Consider the following 23,089-nt stretch of genomic DNA (forward strand, 5'->3'; position numbering starts at 1 on the left):
GCGCTGCAACCCCAGAGTTGCTCACGACTGGACTTAACTGTCAGGGTTCCTTTACCTTTATATACATGTTCCACTATTCAGGGATGCCAACCTTTTTGAGCTCTTGAGCACATTTTCAAACTGGAGGTCTTAAGTAATGCCCTACTGTAGGTGTGGGGAATCTTTGACTCTACAGATGTCGCTGAAATGTAACTCCCAATATCGCCACCCACTGGCCATGCTTTTTGGGGCTGGAAGTTGTGGTTCAACATCATCTGGAGGGCCAAATCTTCCCCCCACACCTGCCCTACTGGATCATGCCAAAGGCTCATCTAGACTGCAGCCTTAGAGACTTCGTGGGGCATCATAAATTGTGAAGCTCACATAATATCCTTTGTATAAGTATTCATAAGCTGCTGACTGGCCATGGCAAGGTGTTAATGGGTTTTGTCTCCAGAGAGCTGGAATGAAGGCACTATTAGGATTTGTAGTAATAGTGGGGAAATGTGGGGGGGAAACTGCATATGATGTACACTGGGGTCACAGTACCAAAGTGAGCAAAGAGTGTATTTGTGGGAAGGTGGAAGGGAAGAAGACTGAAAACTAAAAGCAGGTTTTGATTGCAGCAAAATGAAAGTGGCAAAGAAAGAAATTAGTTGGTGGGCTTTGGGCAATGCCTTATTAAAGGAATTTTCACTGGCGGGGAACAAATTCCAAACAGTGTTTTTAACTATATAAAATGGCACTTTAAAATCTTCATAAAAATACATATCACATAAACAAAACAAAGACTATAATAAATGTATTTTAACATTAAATGTGACTAAAAGAAATTTGGCACTTACATTTCAGAGTGATCTTCTCTGTTACTCCAGTTTGGAGCAGTTTTGTTCTTTGAGAACTTCTTGCTTCCGCTGTATCACCACAGTTTATGGGCAATATGCACATCCCCAGGCCACCGCTTTCAATTATCGGATTTTTTTATTTTAAAAATCCTCACATCAAGCCTCATGCCTTGATAATAACTGAGTCCATTTTGATTGGCTGCCTCTTTTGTCAGATTTTGTCAAATCCTTCTGTAATTCAACTTCTTGTGAAGGGGGGGGGGAGTGATTAGCCAGTATTCTGTTTTTTTTGCACACACCTCACCTGAGACACAGGCTGCTGAGCTGCAGGCTGCCATTTAGGCCTTCCTGTCTCTCACACAGAGGAAGAGAGTGCAGGGAAGTGCTTGCTTGTACTCTGATTGGCTCTCCAGTAAAATCTTCCTCTTGGCCTTTAGGGCTGCCTGTTTATTAAGATAGGGCAAGATATTTTGTTTGCAGGCCAGCGAGAAATTACATACATACAGGATCTCTCTACAATCATGTAGACTAGGGAAGGGATTCAAGGAATGCACGGGGTTCCCAAAGTAGATGAAAGCAAGTTAACTCTCTTCACAGTGACCTCAAAAGTACTCTCTCATTTATTATGTATTTAGCAAGGCAGAGTGAGATTCTCTCCCTCCTCTCATTCCCTCTTAGCACTATGAACAATACAAAAGCCTGAGTATGGGGAATTTTCCCAGACTCTTTTCTGTCTGCTTCCAGTTCTAAGAAAATAAAATTATTGAAGTGGGCGTGTAAATACCTCCTCAAGTTTTCCTCACATTTAACATTCAAGCTTGCATCCCCCCCACCCGCCCCCCCAGGCAGCCCTGTCATGTCCATCAGCATTCACAGCTCCCAGCTGGGCCTTTAGAGAGGCTTTCAATGAACTTTCTTGTCATGTTCCTTGTCTGTTTGGGGAATCTGAAGAAGACATTTTGGAGGGGTCAGAGCAAAAAGAGCACCGGAAGGGGAGAGTTGGAGTTTCCTGAGAAGGGACACAGCATTGGCCAGAGGAGCCCATGTCTTCATGCTGAATAAAGAAACTTGGTGAACACAAAAATGCACGTGAGGAGAATTCCTTCACTTTTTTAGATGTTCTATTAAAAAAATTAGCAATCCAATCCCAAATGTATTTATTTGAAATGCAGCAACAGGCTGTATACATACAGTTAAGGCTGCAGGGCTGGGGAAGCTGGGGGCCAAAATATCCCTTTCTATTCAATGTGTTCTATTATGTGCAGAAAGGACTCTTTCCATTCAGGCAAATATGCTCTCTCCCAAGATACAGTCACTCACCCAACGCAATATTAGGGTTCATATACACAGTTTAAAACTCTCCCATATACACACACGGTGTAGGAACAGTTAATGTATTAAATTTTATTTACACTCTTTGAATCCTCGAGTGTAATTGCCCATCTCATTAAAAAAAACCTACCCCCATCTCCCTACATGATTATGGCCTTTCTCCTTTGATGCTAGCTTTCCACAGACAGGAATTTTAGGAGGGGGAACTCCACCATACAAAACAAAATAATCCCAAGAAACCTGTGCTGTGCCTCATGGTCCACCCAGAGTTCCTATTACTACAACTGCTCCTCACAGTGAGCTGCTGACATCTTGTGGGCAGAGATAGTGTTGCACACTTAACCTGCTACAGGTCAAACTTAAATCCTTTAAAAGTGAAGGTGAGCAAGGACAGGTTGAAAAGTCTCTTCTTCACTCTTTCCTTCACAAAGCTGCTTCTTCTCAGCCGTCTTGGTTTTAGTCTGGGAGTTACTTAGAAATTAAGTAACTCTCCTATTTTATTTTAGTTTTTCAGGCACATATATTCTTAGATGCAGTTGGGTTGCTTTTCCTCATTCTTGTATGACTCAGAGAGCCTTGATTTACACAATATTCATTTAATTTCATCTAGATTTAATTTCTAACCAGATATCCGAATAAAAACATCATTGTCATTTAGCACCTCCTAGTGATAGAATTTATTGATGTAAATAATATAGAGGCTAATTTTAATCCTGATTTCTAAATATTCCATATATTCCATAGCTGCATAATATTTTAACAAGGAGTTCTATAAGCATAGTGAACTGCAGTAGATATGGGAAGAGGATATAGGAACTATATAAAGATAGGGGTATCCTTATCTAAAACCGCTCTAAAAACAAAAACCACTCATGAAATTATTTCATCCATGTTACAATCTTGTTCCTTGACAATTATGCAGTAACATCATCCAATTAATGGAGGTTTTCTGTTAAATATATTTCCACCTGACTGCTTCTAAGACCTTCCTGTTCACCTTACAAAATGCCTTTTGGACATTTAGGCAGTACATGTTTCTGAAGGCTTAACTAGGTCCTTATCCAGAGATTCATGCTTGTAACAGTGGGCTGTACATGCACTGCTATGCTCACATATCTGATGGATGATGTGAACTCTGCCCAACAGGTCAGGGGGGAACAGATTCAGCAGTCATCATGAGCGGTGGTTAAACTACCTTTCATGCAATTGAATGGTAATTATAACTACTTTATGAAAAGTAGTTAAAAATGACATACAGTCGTACCTTGGAAGTCGAACGGAATCCGTTCTGGAAGTCCGTTCAACTTCCAAAACATTCAGAAACCAAAGCGTAGCTTATTCTGATTGGATGCCAGAAGCTCCTGCAGCCAATCAGAAGCAGCAGAAGCCCCGTCAGACATTCGGGTTCCAAAGAATGTTCGAAAAATGGAACACTCACTTCCAGGTTTGCAGTGTCCAGGAGCCAAAACGTCCAAGTACCAAGGCGTTTGGGATCCAATGTACGACTGTATTTTAAAACTATTTTTGTTTGTCACTACTGGGGGGGGGGGGCGGACCTGTTATATAAACAACTGATCATTTACTATCATAATGAAAATTTTGTATAAATCTCAAGGGCCCTTCCAGGCTGGTGTTTTTGGCAGGTGTACCCTGCAACCTGTCACTGACACAACATCAGCAGCAATTTTTTATTGAACCATCCTCACATCATTTCACTTTGCTAGTTGCTCTGCAATGTGAACAACACTGCATTACAGTCATACCTCGGGTTACAGACGCTTCAGGTTGCGTTTTTTTGGGTTACGGACCGCCGAAACCCAGAAGTACCAGAACGGGTTGCTTCCGGGTTTCGGCAGTCATGCATGCGCAGAAGCGCCGAATTGCAACCCGCGCGTGCGCAGACGCGCCACTGCGGGTTGCGGATGCTGGGGGTTGCAAATGTGCATCCCACACGGATCACGTTCGCAACCCGAGCGTCCACTGTATTGCCCTTTGGAGAGACACTCTTGCATTATGGCACAATGAATACAAAAAGCCCTCAAACATTTGTGGTATAAATGTTACAGTATTTTTCCAGGAAACTACAGGACACACAGTGACAGGAAACAAAGCAAGATGTTTGTCTTGAAATGGTTGTAGGGGCAAAGATGATAGAAAACGGTTTTGAGTATAACTGCGCCAACACCAATGAATGAATGCACAGTAAACAAGATGTCTGGATGGGCCCAAGAGAATATGAAAGGAAACACTAAGAAGAATGCAGGCATGCCTGCAATTACCAGCAGATGGTGTGGCAACCCTTCTATACTTCCTACACAGTTAGCCGCTAGAGCCTTGCTCAGTTTTCAGCATTTCTAAAGGCTATGGTATTGATTATGCTGGCACAGGGATGGGAAACCTGTTCCCCTCCATAGGTTGCTGCTTACGGGCTGTGGTGGCTATTGCCCATTGAGACTGGTACCGCAGAAGGCAGGGAGACCCACAGGAGGCAGAGCCAAGGATAGGCCATTCTAATTTTGTCTCCATCCTCCTTTCTCAGATCTGCAAGGGACAACACTGAGGCTAAGGAAGAGGCTGATGAGGCAGTGTCACCCCTTGGAATGAATGTAAGTAAGAAGTCAGGTAGGGCCCCATTCACACTACTGGACCAGCCTCCATTGCTCCCTTTTCTTAAAGGATCCCTATCAGATTCCTGTGAGTAGGGATTTCAGTGTGGAATGAAGAAAGACATGGCCAGCAGGTCAGCCTTGATCAAATAGTGCTGATGAATATTGCATTTTAGATTTTTGTTTTAATGTTGTGGCTTTTAGATTTTGTTAGACACCCCGTGCTCTGTGTGAGAAAGGGGAAGATGTAAGACAGTAGTCGTAGCAGCAGCGGCAGCAGCAGAGGTGGTGTAGTATTGCTGTTATTTTTATTATTCCCTCAGAAGTGAGAGAGGGCAAGCTAGATCTCTGTGTGAAAAGAAAACAAGGGTCAGAATTTTAGTGGACACCCAACTTGTGTATATTTTAAAGTCATAAGCCTCCAAGGGACCTCCTTACAATAAACCTCCAGAGGTTTCTAAACCACCACCCCTCTTTCCATCCAAGTATATCAAGAAGCATAATCACAATTGAAGGAAACATCCCAACCAGGAAAAAGCACCTGAGGAGTAGAAGACAGGCCCTAAGTCACCAAAGAGGAAGAGAACTTTCAGTCCTCCTTTCTGCTCTGTCCCTGAGTGTTGTATTCCAGATATGATACCCCTTAAAGACAGAAGCATCACAATGAAATAGAAAGTAAAATAGAGTCGGAGTCATTTAGTGACAATCAGCATTTTCCATACTCAAGAGTTTGTAGCTATTTTATTGCACTTGAAACACCAAGAATAAAACTGACAATCCCCATCTCCCCCACCCCAAAAATATAGCATAAAATTTTAGCAGTGATCATTTTGTTCACAGCCACAGCTTCAAAAAACTGGAACAATGAATCCAACACAGTCACACCGCTTTACAGGTCTGATTCACTTACAAAAGATACTGAAGGATTTTGGAATATTCCAGTCACATCAAGTTAACAAACATGAGAGGGGCGCTCCCTGACTGTTTTGTTTGATTACATTACAAAGCTGCTTTTTTCCCCTTCCCTTCTTTTTTGTGATTTTTTTTTTTTTTGCATTCATGTGAAATAAATATTTCCATAGAGATTTCATATATTTATATGCATATATATTTATATCTTTATATATATCTTCTTATATACATTTATACTTTCTTCTCAAACCACTTTTCCAGCTTCTCCCCCCAAATGTTACAAAAGCCAAAAAATTGTGCAACAGTAGAAAAAAACCCAAAAATACCAAACTTTGCCTTCTCGCGGATTTTCCCTTACCAAAAAGGGGCAGGGAGCAGGACAAAAAGTGGCTGATTTGCAGCCATGCAAGAACTAAGGAGGAGGAAGGGAAGCCATCTTAACAAAAAGGAGAACATGTGGCATAACTGAAGGAGAAAAGACAACTGGTATTCTCAGTTAGGTAGGAAGCAAAGTCTGAACATATAAGGCTTTGCTCATCTATCTGGAGTATATTTGAATATATTTATTTTTTCGTTCCACCAGCACATTGGCAGCTGTAATGTACAGTGGAAAGGGTTTCCTAGGAATCATTCTGTCACACATAGGAACCTAGGAAGCTGCCTCTTACTGAGTCAGATCCTTGCTCCATCTAACTTCACTTATACTGACTGCCAGCTGCTCTCCAGGGTTCCAGGCAGGAACCATTCCAAGCCCTACCTGGAAATCAAACCTGAGAACTCCTGCAGGCAAAGCAGATGCTCTGCTACTAAGCCGTGGTCCTTCCCTACTGCTAACTTCATCTCTAGCTGGAAATTAATTTCTGGGATCAGTTGTGAAGTAGGTAAGATGACTAGACTTCAGCAAGGAGCAGGCTAACTTTGCAGTTGTTTTCACATCAGTGGTAGAATGCTAGATGAGGTAGCCCAGTTTCCCCCCACCTTGCCCAATTCAATAGGCATAAACTGTCCCTGATACAGGTACATCCCGATTCATCTTGAAAGTAACGAAATATGGAGATTACTCCTGTGCAGCTGTAGAAAATGCCAATAAATGCAGCACACCTTAATCCTGGTTCTAGATTGTTATGAGGAGTAATGTCCAAGTCAGGTTAGTTTGTCCCTCTCCTTCCTGGTTATTGTGCCTTTTATTGCTCTTCACTGCTTTCCTATACATCCATGGTTTCTTTCTGTTCAAGACCGTAGACGAGGGATATTTTTATTTTATAAAATAAGCACAAATATAGCTATATAGATGTGCAGCCCTTCATGCACCAATAACTTTGATGTGGGATGCCAAAGGTGTTGAGGAATTGAAATATTTTTGTGGGGTTGTGTAGAAGCTGAGGTTGTGCTGTGGGAAAGCCCCTCTATTCCACTTCCACAAAGGGTAGCAGGAGGTGTTTGTGAGGTTTCTATGGGGAATGGGTTGAAATGCATGAAAGCTTGCAGTTGTGGTTAAAAAGGCAGGGCTACGCTAATGAAAGAGGAGGTCCAGGACAATGCTCTGGATCAGGGAAAGAACAAGATGTTTGAATAAACATTAGCAAAGGGCATTGTGGTGGGAAAGGTTAGCACGGGTACCAGCAAAACCCGGTGTCACATTATTTGGACAGATTGTAAGATAAAAGTGTGAGCCATTTGCAACACTTCCTCCCCAGGACAAACCATGACAAAATAGGCCTGTCCAGGCACAACTTTAGGATTTTTAACTGGTGTTTCCTCCTGGATCATATCACTAGGCTGCCACTGAACATTTGACTTGGCTGATAATGACAGTGATGGTGATTAATAGTCAAAGCACATTTTCCAACAGCATCCCTTCTTGCTGGACTTCATAAAGCTCATATGGAGCCATGATCTTGTTTTGTGCTCAAACAGATGCTGCTAACAGCCTACCACATACTAGAGAGGAAATTCCAGTTATATTTGTACCTTTCACCATCTGAAATCTGCCTCACAGCCTAAAACTGAGGGGCAAACTACACATTGTCTTGCAGGGGGTTGGAATAGGTGACCCTCGAGGTCCCTTCCAACTCTCTGGTTCTCTGATTCTGTGTTACATTACACACAAATGCACACAGTGAAGCTCTGCTAATGTTTATAATGAAAAGCAGCTTCAGGAGTCTACAGTTTTGAGTGTTGTACTAAGAGGAGGAATGGAATGCTTAACCCATGCCCTGCCAGGTGTTTTGTTGGGTTCCACCCACCAACACGACACACAAAACTGTTTCACCTTTGTGGGAATTCCAGGAGCGTTTACCCTCCTAAAGCACTTCAACCCTATTGTGGGGAGGACGGGGAGGTGGGGTGGCTTTGGGGCAGAAAGACGTAAAGCATTCCTTTCCCTTTACCATGCCTTCAAAATCCCAGCCCCTTGATGCTGCTTGTGAGTTTGCTACATGCATTTCTGTGGAACATGTACTGCCTTACTGACATCTGTAGCCTATGGAACCAGAATTGCACTTGGAAGAAGTCCCCAGGCTATGTGCTCCAGAAGTGATTAGGATTCATAGGCCAGTGGGCCTCCATGATGGCAGAGAAAATGCAAGCGTCCTTTATTGTGGAAGCCAGGAAAGGTGAACTGGTTTCTCTCTAGGTATTATGCCACTGATACGGAAGAGTAAAGGTGGGGTTTGGGGAGGTACAGACAATGGATCAAAATCTGGGTACAATTGCTTTCATGGTCAAAACAGGGTTTCAGAAATGCCAGTGCTAATCAGGGCGAAGAATACATGAGAGGGCCTTGAAAATAACTTCATGGTAGGAGGCCCCTCCTTAAAGTGCAGGTGCTTAATCAGATGTTTTGGGCAAAATTGTAATGGGATGGATTGGATGCCTTGTCACCTGTCAGGTTCCCCTCTTTACTGGAAGACTTGAGAGAAGTCAGGCTCTGCTAGGACAGACTCCCCTTCTCTTTGAAATGTTGAGGTTTATGTTTGGAAAGGATGCCAGAAATTACGAAATATAAATTCAATGCAGGAGATAGTATTAATGTTGCCCAAAGAAACACAGTCAAAGCAGCTAATGCTTGACAGAATGTGTGCTTGGGAAACAGGAAGGAAGGGCCTCCTCATTCCTGAAGTACTCATCATAATACACTGGAAGCAAAAGCCCGGTGCAATGGGTACAGCCCAGACAAGCCAGGCTATCAAGGTTTATCAGATTCATCACCTGAGCAGAGGTTTTCACAGAGAAATGGGTCAAAAATAGTTCAGTGGTCAGGAAATTTCAGTGCTGCTCAACTCAAAAGGAGAGAACTTCATTGAAGTCCAATGTAAGATCAAGACATGTGAACACTGGCAGCTGAAAAATTAGGCCTGTAGTTATAGATATGTAAAGATGAGCTGCCATGTATGTTTTAAATGCCACTAGTAGGTGAGGATAATGAAACAAAAATGAAACAAATTGACTGAAATCCAAGTAATTTGAGTGGGGAAATGCAAACAGGTCCTCAGGTCTATATTTTTATGGCAAGCCCCCCTGATATGAAAGCCCTTCTCACCTCAGTATAATTTTTTGTATTCAGTTGAGCATCAAAAAAACTCCAATGATTCAATCACGTTATACTTTTTCTGTTAGAAATTGGAAAATGGTACACTGACAGCCCCTTCTGAGTAAAAAGCAAACTCCTGTTTAGGCAAATCAGATCCTGTCAAACGGCCCTCCTTCCCCCTTAGTCACTTTCCCCCCTCATCTCCAATGGGAAGTTATTCTTGCACTTTGCAAAACTTGGCTTTATATTGACAGATGTCTGCCCTGCCTTACAAGATGGAAAGCTAAGCACTTCAAACCACGGAAAAGGCAAAATCACACCATTCAAAATTTACACAGAGAGTTTCCCCCACTGTTGTTGTTGCTGTTGTTGTTGTTGTTACTGTCCCCAAACAAGCATGTTTGTTTGCTTTGAAGTACACGTAGCTGTCTATAAAGTTAAATGTCATGCAAATGAAGAAAGTGCCATTTATAAGTTCCCTTGGTAGTAGAAGTGCACGGTAGTTAATCTCACATCAAAGAGTAAAGACTGTTAAAGTTTCAAAAAAATAAAAGATAACAAGAAACGGAAAGACTGCCAAAAAATTAACAACCATCACACTTCCCATACCTGTACTAGAAGGCAAGAAGGTGATGCCAAAAATAGAAGATCTTTCAGCCCCTCCATATGCCATCAAAACAACAATGGGGTCAGGGACATTCTGGCTTGTGAAGAACCCATTCCTGCATTCCTTGAAGATGACGCCAGTGTTTTTAAAAGCAGATGCTGTCGTTTGACCCCAGTTTGGAAGTTTCTTCAGTCTCTCCATTGGGTTCCTTTCATTAAGATGTGTGATTCTGATTGCCAAACCTTTCTCATGGCATATAGAGAGTACACGACCACAAGGAGTCCTATTATGGCGTAAAGCACTCTGAGATGTGCCAGAAGCCCACATCAGAAATCCTGCCCACATGTCCAGCTTATTGTGCCCTTTTGCACTTTCAAGAACAATTTGCCACAAAGTCAACTCCAAATGTAAACAATAACATATTAAGCCCCACCCACCCCATCCCAACTTCATTAAAAATCAGCCACAAACCCAAACAATTGATATTTCTAGGTATTACATAAAGATCCATTTTAGCAAATACTCAAAATCCATTTACGAAATAGCACGGAAGGGTTTTGTTTGTTTGTTTTTCATATAAAAAGGCATGCGCTCAAAGTACAAGAGATAGCGAAAGGTTTCATTTTGTTTGTTGAAAGCATAATCAAAACGCCTCAAAGTGTCATTAGTAAAGCTTGCATTCGCTGTCTTTGCTGGAAAGTGTTGGCCTCTATTTTTATGTCAAATTGAAGGGGCAGTTCTGTTTCCATAGTGCCCACATCTTCAATGCTGTCAAATTGCCTGAAGTGTGTATGTGGGAAATTGTGGGACTAAAAAGGTTCAGCCTCCCCTCTTCCTCTTAATGGTGACTCTAAGTCTTGAAGGGACAGAGGGGGAAAAACATGACTCAAAATCCTGCCAGAAAGGAGCAAAAGGCCAGTTCAAAGAAAACTGAATTCTAAGCACAATGAAACATCTAGGAGATCCTTACTAAGCTGAATAAAGGAAGTTCCTATGGTGTGCTGGATAGTGGCAGAAACTGCCTCAACTATATCACTGCATTACAAATAAGGTGAAAAATACCCTGCTGCCATGCTGAATTTCCAACCTATCATTTCATTTATTTATGTGCTCTTAGACACATTATAATGCCAATATAGTGTTAACAGTTTCATTTCATGCACGTTCTGAAAAGAGAAAGGAATTGTCATGAACCTCAATTGGTCCAGGCACACAAAAAGTTACGTTCTCTGGGAAGAGAAATGGATTCTGCATTTTATGCGCCATAAAACCATATTCATCCCAGCAGAATTTTACTAGGCTTTAATGAATATAGGCTGATATTTGTAAGGTTTTAACTTCACACAGAACAGAAGCTGTAGATGTAGATGAGTGACAGCGGTGCAGTGTGAACTGCTCCGGATTTAAATAATGAATGGTGGCATAGAAATATTTAAAAATAAATAAAATGATTGAGGTCATGATCAAGCAAGAATCTTGCGTTGCATGTATGCTTATCGATCTGGAATTTAGGTAACGCAGGGCAGTATAAAAGTATTTTTGATTTTGGCTGAGATCATAATCGAGCAAGAACTTTGCATTGTGTGGATGGGCATCAATCTGCCATTGCAAGGAGGTGGCTTCTGATTCTGCACTGGAACATGCTCCCCTTTCTCTCAGGCCCCTTAAGACTTAGTGGAAAACAGCAAAGAGACCAAAATAAACCATGTCCTTGTTAGGAACACAGTTAATTTTAAGTACTGAACCAGGGTGGTTCCATGAGATCTGTGGGCAGTAGTGGCTGAAGGCTACCCCCCACATTGGGTTTCTCCTGTTAACCACAGAAAAGCTTTTTCATGCAATAGGGTGTCTTGCCCTGTTCTACTACAATGGCACAAAGTGGCAAAACGCAGAGCGTGTGAAACAGAAGGAGAAAAAGTCTATTAAATTCTTGGTTTATTTTGGTGAGGAGCTCTGTGTGTGAAAGGAATTCCAGCAAGAACCAAGGAGGAGAGTCAGCAGCAGCAGCCAAGTTCCCTAGGTAAAGGATAGCAGGGATCTTCCCTTTGTAGTGAGGCAGTGAGAAACCTGGCCTGAGGGGCTGATGCTTCAGCTGAAAAACACAAAAGGAAACGGCTTTTTACTCCACCAAAATGGTGACCTTCCCATCTGGTTCTCCCCCCAACCCCAGCCACCCCCACCCCAAATAATTACTCTTTTCTATTTGTGAAGCCTTGTCCTCCAGCTGGCATCCACCTCTCAAGCTTTGTGGCGGGGCAGGGGTGAAGGAGTGAAGAGCACAAGTGGACAAGAGATGTCCAGGAGAATGTAAAACATTCGGTCACACCCACACTGTACACTGAAAGCATTCTTTGATGTCATGGCTTCGCCCCAGAGAATCCTGGGAACTGTCATTCATTAAGGGTGTTGAGAGTTGGGTAGGAGACCCCTCACAGAGCTACAGTGACCAGGACCCTTTGGGGGAAGACATGCCTGCTAAAGTGGTACAGGAGTGCTTTCATTGTGTTGGGTGGATGTGACTCATGTTGAGGGGGCCCACCTTCTTTCTGCAACTTTCACCACTAGACTACTTTTGAACAGCCTTGCCCTGAAAAGAGAGCAGCAGCAGCAGCAGCAGCAGGAGAATAAGAGAAGAGCTGGGTGAGGGCTGCACCATCCTGGTAGCTGCTTGCACCTCAAACTACTAAGTGCCACCATCTCTCAAGCGGAGAACAGAGCATTCAGGGAACCCAAATGAAAAGAACAGGCAGGAGCATACACCTAGATTGTCAATTAGCCTCAGAGAAGCATAAGAAGCAGTACGCCTCTTTAGTGCTGCTGAGACATCACTCTTGCACTGCGAGCTGGATGGGGAATTAAAATAGCGGTTCCGTGTAGCACAGATCTTCCCCATTAGCATCCTGCAATGCCTATACACATGATGAAGGAGGAACAGGGCATGGCAGCTATTGAAAAAAATGGGGGAGGGGGATTAATTTTGTTTTAAAATATTGGGGAAAGGGTTCCTCCACCCCTTTATGAACGCACCAGTTAACTTTTTTTCTTAAATTCCCACATGCCAGGGAAATGACACAAGGCATCTCTGACAAGCAGGGGACAGAGGAAGGATTAGGCCTGCATTGCCTGACATACCATTTTAGGTGCTTCTAAAAAATGGTCCTTCCTTGTTATGCTGAAGTGCAAGTGCAGCAAGGCCTTTTCATTAGAATTCCAAGCTCTACAGCTGAGAGAAACCAGAAAATGATGGGATGGAATCCCCTTGCTTGCACTGAGCCCCAGAAAGGCTTGTAAAATAGTGAGAAGTCTCCCTAGCCCTCTCTGGCTTGAAACTGTAAGGAGCATCACAATGTTGTTGTGGTTCCCCACCCCAAATTTGTGCATGCCTCTATTGCTCTACATGCAGCAGTGCAATAAGAAAGTGTCAAAAATATTTTTAAACCCTAAAAGTCTAACAGTGGCTGCACATGGGCAGAAGTGAAAGCCAGTTGAATCAATAGCTCTTTGCATAACCATGCTGAACAAGCTAGTGGGTTGTCCCCCCCCCCCCCCCGGTTCAACTGGGAAAATTGCCACAAATTAGATATGGGATGGGGGATATGGCAAGGTGACACAGAAAACACCAGAATGCAACCATCTGTCAAAAATTTCATCTGGATTCTCTATGGTACCTAAATGAGGGACGGATGGCAATTCCTCAGAAAACAGTGTGGAGGCAAACAGGAAAAGCAGCTACCACAAATAGGGTAGATGATTCTGTCAGTTTCACTTTTTCTCTGTCCCCAACCTTAATTTAAGTTCACCACATTTGTATCAGTCTGTGATTTTTCTTTTTAAAAAGTCCTCATTAAAATTTGCTTGCATTTTAGTGCACATTTCTCCTAATATACACATTTTTGCAAGTAAATTATCTAATGCAATGCATTTTAGCATGTTGCTTTCACTAATATATATGTATTTTATGCACACTTTCCCCTAACAGACATATTTTTGTTCACATTTTCTGAACATTTTCTGAATTTCACAAGTGGGAATTACACAGGTTTGCATGGCATTTTTCCTCCATCCCTAACTGCAAATAAATTTGTTTAATCCCCAGTGGGGTGTGTTCTTGTACACCACCTTGAACACTTTTTTATTTAAGCAGAGAGGCAATTCATAAAAGCAATGAATGAATGACTCTAACTTCAGTAGTAGCTTTCAACAGAATGAGTAACCACTATCACGCTGGCCACTAAGGGCTAGCCGTGGAGTCTCATCAAACCTGGACAAAAGATACTCTTCTCTGCTATCAGGGATGCCCATATGGAATCTTCTTGCACTCACATCAGAAACAGATGATCAGACACACGTGAAGTATCTGATGCTGGACTGTATCATTCCAGAGTGCAGGTGGGGGCTTGTGTGTTTGAATGTTCCCGCCTATTAAAAAACAAACAGTGTATACCCTTAACTTCATTTCTGCACCTTCGCACCTTGTTATCAAGAAGTTTAGAGAGTGATAAAATAACACAGTTTTTCCCTCTTCACTTTCAACTCTACCTTATGGATAATAAAGTTATTTTCATTTCTTTTGATGATTTAAACTGGCAGTGCATTAGTTAACATGAAATACGAGGATGCATCTTTCTTTACTGAGAAAACACCTATGACAGTCATAACATCACAGTAAGAAAATGAATGGGGATGGGGAGAAGAACGTGAGAGCCCCAATTCTGAATGACATCACTAAAAGTTGAAACTTCTAAACCAATATAAACCGGGTTGGGTTGGTATTTTGCAATTAATTTGGCTTGCTCTGGCATAATAAATATCTCCTGTCATGTGACCAGATTCAAACATCATGTTCATAAATAATTTGACATGGTGAAATTACCATGTGAAAAAGTGACCTGTGAACTGGGCCTGAGAGAGAGAGCGAGAGAGAGAGAGAATGTTAAACTTGCTCTAACTCCAAGAACCAGTCATTAGACACTTCTATTCCATGCATGTCATTGCCACCAATAAAATACCATTCTGAGCCTACCACATGGGGGGCGGGGTATTCTCCATTCTGGTAGCATGCATGTGGATCTTAGCAAATCATCAAACAATAATGTGTGACTGTAACTGGTGGGAGGTTAAACTAAATATGCATGAATTGCCTTCAAATCTCTTGTAATTTAATGCCATGAATGCATCCTTGCATAAAGGCAAATGAATAATCCCCGTCTGGGGTTCCCAATGTGGTGCCTGTGGGCACTACAGCACTCTCAGGCATCTGTCAAGGCCCCCTCCAATTTTAAGTTCTGTTTTAAAATTGTGGTTTGGGGCTTTTTGTTGTCTTCGGGGGAGGTACCTGCGTTGGGGGGGGTTTGCATATTTTTTTTATTTAAAAAATCTGTTTTATTTGTTGGGAGTGGTGGTGTAGGTGTTTGATTTTGAGAGACCGGGGGGGGGGGTCCTGAGCACTGTCAGTTTTTCTTTAATCTGCCCACAACAGATTTACAAAAGCGCCCCCAGGCCCAACAAGGTGGGGGACCACTGACATAGATAAAAGTTCTTTCAGGAAGGTTTTGACCTAGCTACAAATATTGTTAAGCCATGCATATGTGTGTTACATTGGGCCTTCGCTGCTGTTCTTTTCCTTCTACTGCCTTGCTTATACTCTCACCTTTAATTTACACTTATCTACTCCTGTTTGCACTGTGGAAACAGAATATTCAGTTTTCAATGGTATGACAAGAGTGGCTTTGAGAGGGATCACCAAGGCCTGGGGCTGACTTACTGTGGTAAGACAGAAGGTGCTCCAGATCTGTGGAAGTGAACAATTTGCCATTTGCCATCCCGGCGGTGCCAGATTCGGGTCTCCTCCGACTGTGCAGTGCGAGGGATCCCACTGGTATCGACGTACTGCGTGATGCGGATGTAGGCAATGCAGGCAGATTCATCTCCCATTAAGTGAATGTGAGGGTTCAGGATGGTAGTGTGCACCGGCTTGCTGTTTCTAGACCACACTGGGGGTTGAGAGGAAAGCCAGTGAGATCAATGCTGCCTGCGTCTCCCCATAACTAGGACGGACATCTTTCTCTAATCTTTATAAAACCATTGCAGCAACAAGGAAAAAGAAGGCATATGCACAATATTTCTAGGCTTGTTTCAGTTTATGTCCCAATCATAGGGAGATTATTCTCTTAAAAATTCATTAAATTGCATTCACTGACCAGTCCACAATCTAAAAACTAAAAACATTGTTTGGGATTTCAACATTGTCAGCAAAAGTACTGTAGCTTGCCAGGTGGAACAATCCCCCCTCCCCTGCTGTGTTGTTCTGGGGGGTTCTCCTGACCCCCACCCCAGCCTTTGGGGATGGGGCACTGTGCAAGCAGAAACCCTCAAATAGGGCTGGTGCTAACAGGGTTCATTAGGTGAATCCTGCTCATCCACTCTACATTCAACCATTTATGATTTGGTTTGAAACTTTGGAAATGAGTGAGAGATTAAGAGCACAAGCCTAACCAAGTCTACTCAGAAGTAAACCTTCAAATGCATACCTATGAACTTACAAAGCTGACACATACTACTGGTCCATCCAGCCCAACATGGTCTATTCAGACTGGGAATGACTTTCCAGGGCCTCAGCCAGAGCTCTTTCTTAGCCTTGATACAGATATGCTTTTTAACAGGAGGTGTCAGCAATTAAATCTGAGTTTGTGCTGTATCTCTGATATACTGTCCTGCCCTTAAATGCATGTGCTAGTTCAGCCAAGTTGTCCTTATCTTTTCAGAAAGCTCAAAAAGAGATAAGACAAATTTAAGGGATGTTAGGCCTATCTATTGCTATGAACCAAAATGTTCAAAGGATGAAATTTCTACTCTGACAAGCAGAATCTTGGCAGGTAACAGGATAGAAGATTCCATCTATATACCTTCAAATCTCTTAGCATACTTTATTTTAAAACAAACTGGCTGTAGTTAAGAGGCTGGTCCCTGGGCTAGAAGGCTGATGAAGTGACCCAATATTGCAAATATTTCCATTCTGATAAGAGAGTCAAAGGGCCTTTTGGCAAGGCAGAGGGTGCTTACGGTTTTCAAAGTAGAATCTATGGAAATCCAGCCCTTCCACCAGGTTCCCTAGAGCTTCTGGTTCAAAAGCTGTCATCCCAGGGTCACACATTTTCCTGGAAGAGCCCATGAAAGGACCAGGGTCAGGGTGGAGAGAGAAAAGGAAGTGAAATAACCTCATTGTCTAGTCACATGTCTTCATTCCTATGGATTTAACACCAATGAAGTTAACCTGTCTATGCAATACAAATACATAATTTATTTCTCATAATATATTTTAATTTCTTTCTCTTAGCTCTTAAGCATACCACTGTGCTCAGTGACACACTTCAATAGCTTCTCTGCTTCTTGGCTTGTGACCTTAAAGGACATGTTCTTCTCAGTTTTGAAGAGTGAGGGGCTGCAATAATTTCCTAATGGATTGAAGAAATTGTCATTTTGGTGGCAGGTTAAAGGAAGCATCTGTAAAATCCTCCTGCAGGATGGACAGGCTTCATGTCCTGAGTGCCCTTTATTTGCCCCAGAGCTTTCCCCGCAAAAACCCGCTCTTTAAAGCTCAATCGGAGTAAATGGCAATCCATGAAAAATCTGAATTGACATTTGCTCTGATTTTGATGTGTTGGCAGGTGGGCTCTTTCTAGGCCCAGGTAAGTGTGAATAAACTCAGAGCAGTGCTGGCTCCCAATGTCTTTCCAAGCACAATCTGCAAGGCTGGTGTTAATAGCTCTGAATGGTTATGGTGTGTTTCATATTAGAGAACACTCCCTGCTCCTGTATGAGACCACCCGCCAATACATCAAAATCATCTGACAGGTCTCTGCTTTAACTTTCATCTTTGTCAGAGGCTAGAGGGAAAACAACAGTAAGTAGCGCCTTCATTATGGAACACTGTTTTCCTGAAGACTCACCACATCAGCTCATTTTTTATTTTTAGAAAGTTAGTTAAAAGACAAAAAAATCATTTTGTTCCAGTGGGATTTTGGGAGGGTCACTTTGTTGACTGTATGACCTGGCAGAGATTTTTATGTTTCATAAATCTACTAGGGAAGGTTCTCTGTCGACTCTTCCTTGCCACTGATTCGTTCTTGATTTGTTGTCTATATCTGTAATCTAATTGCTTCATATTGTTTGTATTAATTGTTGTTTTATGCCACGCTGCCAACTGCATGGGGGACTTTATGGAGCCATCCTTGGGCAGATTCAAAACAAATCAATAAAATATATCCAGCCTTATTGAAGTTAGCAGAACATGCATCAGTTCCAGTGTGCTGGCATCCTGCCTTAGTAAACAGATGGGTTTCAAACTGATGAGGTTTCAAATAGTATATGTAAAAATAAATAAATAGGTGAAAGGCATTCAATTAACCCATTACCCACAATGGAAATACTATTATAAATTACGGAGGTTAACTTTGGGTTCCTCATTATCTTGTTAAGCTTTAATGAGTTAGTGCTAACTATTTTGAAGTTATGCTGAGATGAGCGTAAAGTAAGATTCATTTAGGAACATGGGAAGCTGCCTTATACTGAGTCAGCCTATTGGTTTCTCTCTCAGCTCTACCTGGGAAGGCTAGGGATTGAGCATGGAACTTTCTGCACAAAATGCAGAAGCTCCCGCACTGACCTGTGCTCCTTCCCATAATATTACCGTGCTAACTGGTTGATTCATAAAGTTAGAAAGGGGTTTTGTTTGCACGTTTGTTTTCAAACAGGCCCTTCTTGTAGACAGGAGAAAAACAAACTCAGCAGCCTCTACTCTTCATCAATAAACCCATGCTTCTTTGTTCTCTTAACCAGGAATCCAGGGCCTTTGCTTGCTCACTCAGCAGTAATAGCTGTGATTTATCCTTGGCCAGACTGCAAAATGAATCCATCCATTTTAATTTTGATGGGAGATAATAATGACAGAGTGGCTCAGTATGAACAGAAGAAACGGAAAACACAAGTTCTTGAAGTCCATTTCTAGCTGTGCTTTGAAAACCCATAAAAGAAAACCACTAATTTGCTTGCCTTCAGAACAACCTGACATTTCAAAACTGTTTTTTCAAAGTTAAGGCCATTTGAAGGATTTCCTGCTAACCCTCTTCCTCCATACTGAGCCAGCTCAGGAATATACTTCGCTCTCTTGTTAAAGTTCAAAACACCCACTGGGCACACTCACGTGTAGGACTCAAAGTCCCCATTGCTTATTGCTTCAATCAGCTGCTCCGTCACCTTAATGATTTCCTGTTTTCGTACTGTTGGGTTGGGGGGGGGGGAGAAGGGAGAGAAAATATTGAATGTAAATAAGACAGTGAGAAAGGGCATTGTTAGAGCTGTATGGATGTCACAGTGCTGTGAACCGCAGAAAGTGGTAGTGCACGTAGAACTCGACTTTCTAAAAATGCCTGCTTTCATTTTAAAAAGCACCTCAAGTTTCTAGTCCTTATTGCTGTGAAGATGTATTTGAAAATCTTTGGGGCAATGCCTTGGAAAACCTCAGCAGGCGGCCAAGAAGATCAGAGGTTGAGGACAGGGCTTCTTTGCTTCTGCCCTTCTCAGAACTACCAAAACTAGAAAACTGAATTGCTTGCATACAGATTTATTTATTGATTTATTTTAACGTACAGACAGCCCTGGATAGTCTGGCAGAAGGGGGGGGGGATTTAAAGAAAGACTTACTAGATGGAGAGATTATAAAAACGGCTGGGAAAAGATACTCCTCCAGAATGAGGAAGATTTAGAAATCTTTGGTTGTTTCTACCTCTCAGTGGAAGGGCTGAGGGAAAGGCCAGCTCAGTATTTAGTGATTGCCTAGAGCAGGGGTGAGGTCCATGCAGCCCTCCTGATGTCGCTGGACCACAACGCCTGTCCATTTAGCTATGCAGGCTGGAGGTGGCAGATTAGTTCCCAGCCTCGGAAGAATCAACTACAGGGCAAGCCTTACCATAAACACCTCAGCTGTGGTGGTGCTTGGCAGGTGACACACAAGCAGCCTTCAGAGGCATTTACAGACATGGCTGGTGCTTTCCTGCCAGCCTGCACAGCTCTTTCAACACAGTGGCTGAAGCACAGACAAGCAATTACACCAGGTTTAGGGAGGCAAGCTTTTGTTGCTCAGCTACATTACACCCCGGTAGGGAGAGGAACTGGCAGAGGAAACAAATGGAGCAGCAAAGAGACCCTGGCAGCGGGGGAAGGATAGTAAGAGGGGGTAGAATGAGAACAAAAGGCATCAGTGCAGACTAAGGACTAAGAAGAGGCGGAGGAGAGCGTTGTTACAAAACGGCACCTTTCTTGGCCAAAAGAGCAGCTTGTTTTCACTTTTGGCCATGAGTGAGTGACTGCCACTTCATTTAAAAACAAACCTTGGCAGGGCAGGCTGCTTTCCTGGCACTCTGAGCAACACTGTTAGAATAGCCGTGGTGGTATCTCCTTTTGCATGTGCAACTTTTTGCACAGTGGAGAGCACAGTCTTAGACTATGGCCAGGGGGTGCGACAATCACATATGCAAGCACGGCTCGCCAGTTTGTGGGAGGTTCCCACACCCGTAGCAGCATCTTCACTGGAGAGATGGCTCTGGACACACCAGTCAGGAGACCCACACAGGTGCCAAGTGGGACCAGTTGTATTCAGAGGCCTGAGACTCTTAGTGGCCTAAAGCACAGCGAGGTTGTCCCCTTCTACTGGCCTGCTGTGTTTCAAGTTGCAGTTGCACACAACACACCCCAGAAAGGGGGCCGGGATGCCTTCACCTGATGTGTGTTACCTGTTTGGTTTCCCTGCCAAACTCCTCTGCGTTAAGTTGTCATCTGAGCATGTGCAATGGTGGTCTCAAATGTACACACCTCAACTTAACGGTGATTGTGGCTTATGTTTTCAAATCAGATGGAAGCTGTTGTGAGGGAAAACACGCCAAACAGCAGGATTTCTTTAGAAACTACTGGTTGTTGTTGTTGTTTTGTTATTATTAGTAGTAGTATTAGGATTAATTGCAGGATTAGTATTAATTGATATCAAGCATAAAATGAGTAAATGAATGACATGTTACAAGGTGCTCCCTTCTTCGGGCTTCAAGATATGTGAGGAGGCAACTATTTCCTTCCTTTAAATTTCCGAAGGTTCAAAACATTGGTAAATATGTAATTTTGATCTCTGCATAGGGAAGCTGTTGTGGGGATGGCAGCTTCATGAGCTGAGAAATGCCAGATAGGGAAAGAATTAAGCACACAGTATCCCAAGCCACTGGCTTCTCTGCCCAAAGCCTTCCTCGCACAAAAAAAGCCTTCCTCACAAACCTTTTCTTTTAAAAAATGGTGCTGGGACTCGTTAAAGGTACCTGTATCTCATGTGCTTTTAGCCCCTACACCCTTGTGAACAAATGACTTGTCATGGGAGGCTGTGTGCCCGGATTATATGGGATTATTATTCCTGAAAGGCAGGCTTGAAGTAGTGACTGTGAGGTTTACCTGGATCCCTGTGTCAGAATCTGTGTGGGTTGCTTGCAGCAACAAAATATGAACAGCCTCTTTGTGCCTCCCCCCCCCCCCCAAGGAATGAGAAAATGTGCCAAGTCAAGTTCCTCAGGTTTCTTTCACTGCCCTTCAAAAGATAGATGCTTTAAAGTTTGGAACAACAAACTTCTTTAAAAAACAAACATCTCACCATTACCCTCCTTTTCACTTTAAAGAAGCCTTGAAGACAATACAAATTTTAGGATGATTCTTTTCTGTCCTCCTTCCTTACCTCTGCTTTTTGTTGGATCTGCAAGAGGGCTGAAATCTCTTAGAAATCCAGCAACACATTCAGGGAACTGGATCTTCCAAAAGACTGTGCCAAAGCATTCCAATGTGCTTATTAATAAGGCTAAAATATGGGTGTCCTGTGGGTAGATCTAATTCCCTATACTAAAGAGACAAAGTGGTTAATGATAAAATGCGCAGGGAAGGCTTTCCTCATCAGCAGTGTTTCTATCATTTCATATTAATTTGCCACACACACACACGCCTGCCTTTCCTGCGGGAGTTATTCCCAGAGAGACAAATTTTCAATTAACTTTAATGTCAGGCCAAAGTCCATCTCCACAGCAGATGAGTTCCCTTCATTTGGGGAGACTTTACAAATTAACACTGATTTCCCAAGCTATTATGGGAACACTGTGGCCTTGTCAGGCAGTAAGAAAGAGGCCTCACTAAGGTTCTTCCCAAAGACTGGTTTAAAATGGTGACAGTGAAACTACTTCCATAGAGACTCGGTGGAGAAGAGGAATGAAAAAGTCAGTGTTTGCCAAGTTGTTAGAAAAATCACAACACACTGCAAGCTGAACCGAGGGAGAGCAAGGGATTTAAGTATCTAAGGCAGCCTTTTGCAAACTTGAGTCTCTAGATATTGCTGAACTTCAACTCCCATTAGCCCCTGCATGCATAGCAAATGGCCAAAGACAATGGCAAAGGCGAGGCTGGGATTGAAAGGTGCATGACTGTTGAGTCCTTCGCATGCTGCCCTGCTAGCCCTATGCCACTTCGCGAGGCTGGAATCTGATCTGAATGATTCACCCGGCAAATCATTCAGATCTGATCCCAGCCTCGCCATGTGGTGCAGGGCTGGCAGGAGGTGTGAAGAGCCAAATGTGCAGTGCTCCCCAGAAAAATGTGCCCAGGGTCATCGCCCTGGCAGCGCCCCCGTCCAACGCTATGTCCCTGAGTAGGTGTGGTGCAGTGGTATGTACAAATGAGGTCTAATTGCCTTGCTAATTCACAAATGGTAGTCACAACAGCGGTATTATTCTGTAGGAGAATTTTGCGCATTGCACATAAATTGATACAGGACCACTTATAATGAAATTTGAGTCTTTTAGACTCATCACAGTAAATTTCTGCATACAGTTGATTTTTCTTTTACTTCACAAAATAAGTTTTAGGTTGCAAATTCACAACAGAATAGTTTTGTGACAGCTGAACAGTTTTACTGACCAATCCTGGTCAGTGGGCTATAGAGTAAGGATGAAGTTTTCATTCATTGAAAAATGGATGAAAAATAAAACTCTAAGCTTCAAATTTCATTTTAGTATTTGAACAGCTCTACCTATATAGGCTGACAGCAAGAATTGCCTAGGGGTCCATAATCTCACAACTCATGCTTACTGGAAGTCATTGACTAAAATGGGCTTCCTTTTACCTCTTCCGCCACAGTCTTATACTATACCTTTGGTGTCTTCATCCTCAATGGTGGTGTTTGTGCTCTCTGAAGATTCCT

The 23,089-nt window shown here is 42.7% G+C and overlaps 1 protein-coding gene and 1 long non-coding RNA gene across 7 annotated transcripts in view; one reads left to right on the forward strand and one right to left on the reverse strand.

Moving 5' to 3' along the window:
• Window positions 1-1,132: 1,132 nt before the first annotated feature.
• The window catches only part of LOC310699913, a 34,322-nt gene continuing 12,365 nt past the window's right edge, over window positions 1,133-23,089 (forward strand). Inside the window, exons 1-3 of one of the 2 annotated variants that reach the window (XR_014522293.1) lie at window positions 1,137-1,913; window positions 4,696-4,762; window positions 17,150-17,751. This is a non-coding gene — a long non-coding RNA (uncharacterized lncRNA). Of the gene's footprint in view, window positions 1,914-4,695; window positions 4,763-17,149; window positions 17,752-23,089 lie in introns of those variants that run through there. The other variant, XR_014522292.1, reaches the window with a different exon arrangement.
• The window catches only part of CAMK2A (calcium/calmodulin dependent protein kinase II alpha), a gene marked incomplete at its 3' end in the record, with an annotated part of 113,104 nt that continues 95,499 nt past the window's right edge, over window positions 5,485-23,089 (reverse strand). For 2 of the 5 annotated variants that reach the window (XR_014522271.1, XR_014522272.1), the window contains 6 exons: window positions 23,039-23,087; window positions 19,016-19,091; window positions 16,876-16,970; window positions 15,578-15,806; window positions 14,137-14,232; window positions 5,485-11,905 (listed from right to left, as the gene is read on the reverse strand). Coding sequence is in view for 3 of the 5 variants with exons in the window: in XM_083488415.1 (XP_083344541.1) it covers window positions 11,902-11,905; window positions 15,578-15,806; window positions 16,876-16,970; window positions 19,016-19,091; window positions 23,039-23,087 (453 nt within the window). Of the gene's footprint in view, window positions 11,906-14,136; window positions 14,233-15,573; window positions 15,807-16,875; window positions 16,971-19,015; window positions 19,092-23,038; window positions 23,088-23,089 lie in introns of those variants that run through there. The other 3 variants (XM_083488415.1, XM_083488416.1, XM_083488417.1) reach the window with 2 other exon arrangements.

This window comes from Podarcis liolepis (assembly GCF_965112155.1).
Source record: "Podarcis liolepis genome assembly, chromosome: 2".
NCBI classification, from domain to species: domain Eukaryota; kingdom Metazoa; phylum Chordata; class Lepidosauria; order Squamata; family Lacertidae; genus Podarcis; species Podarcis liolepis.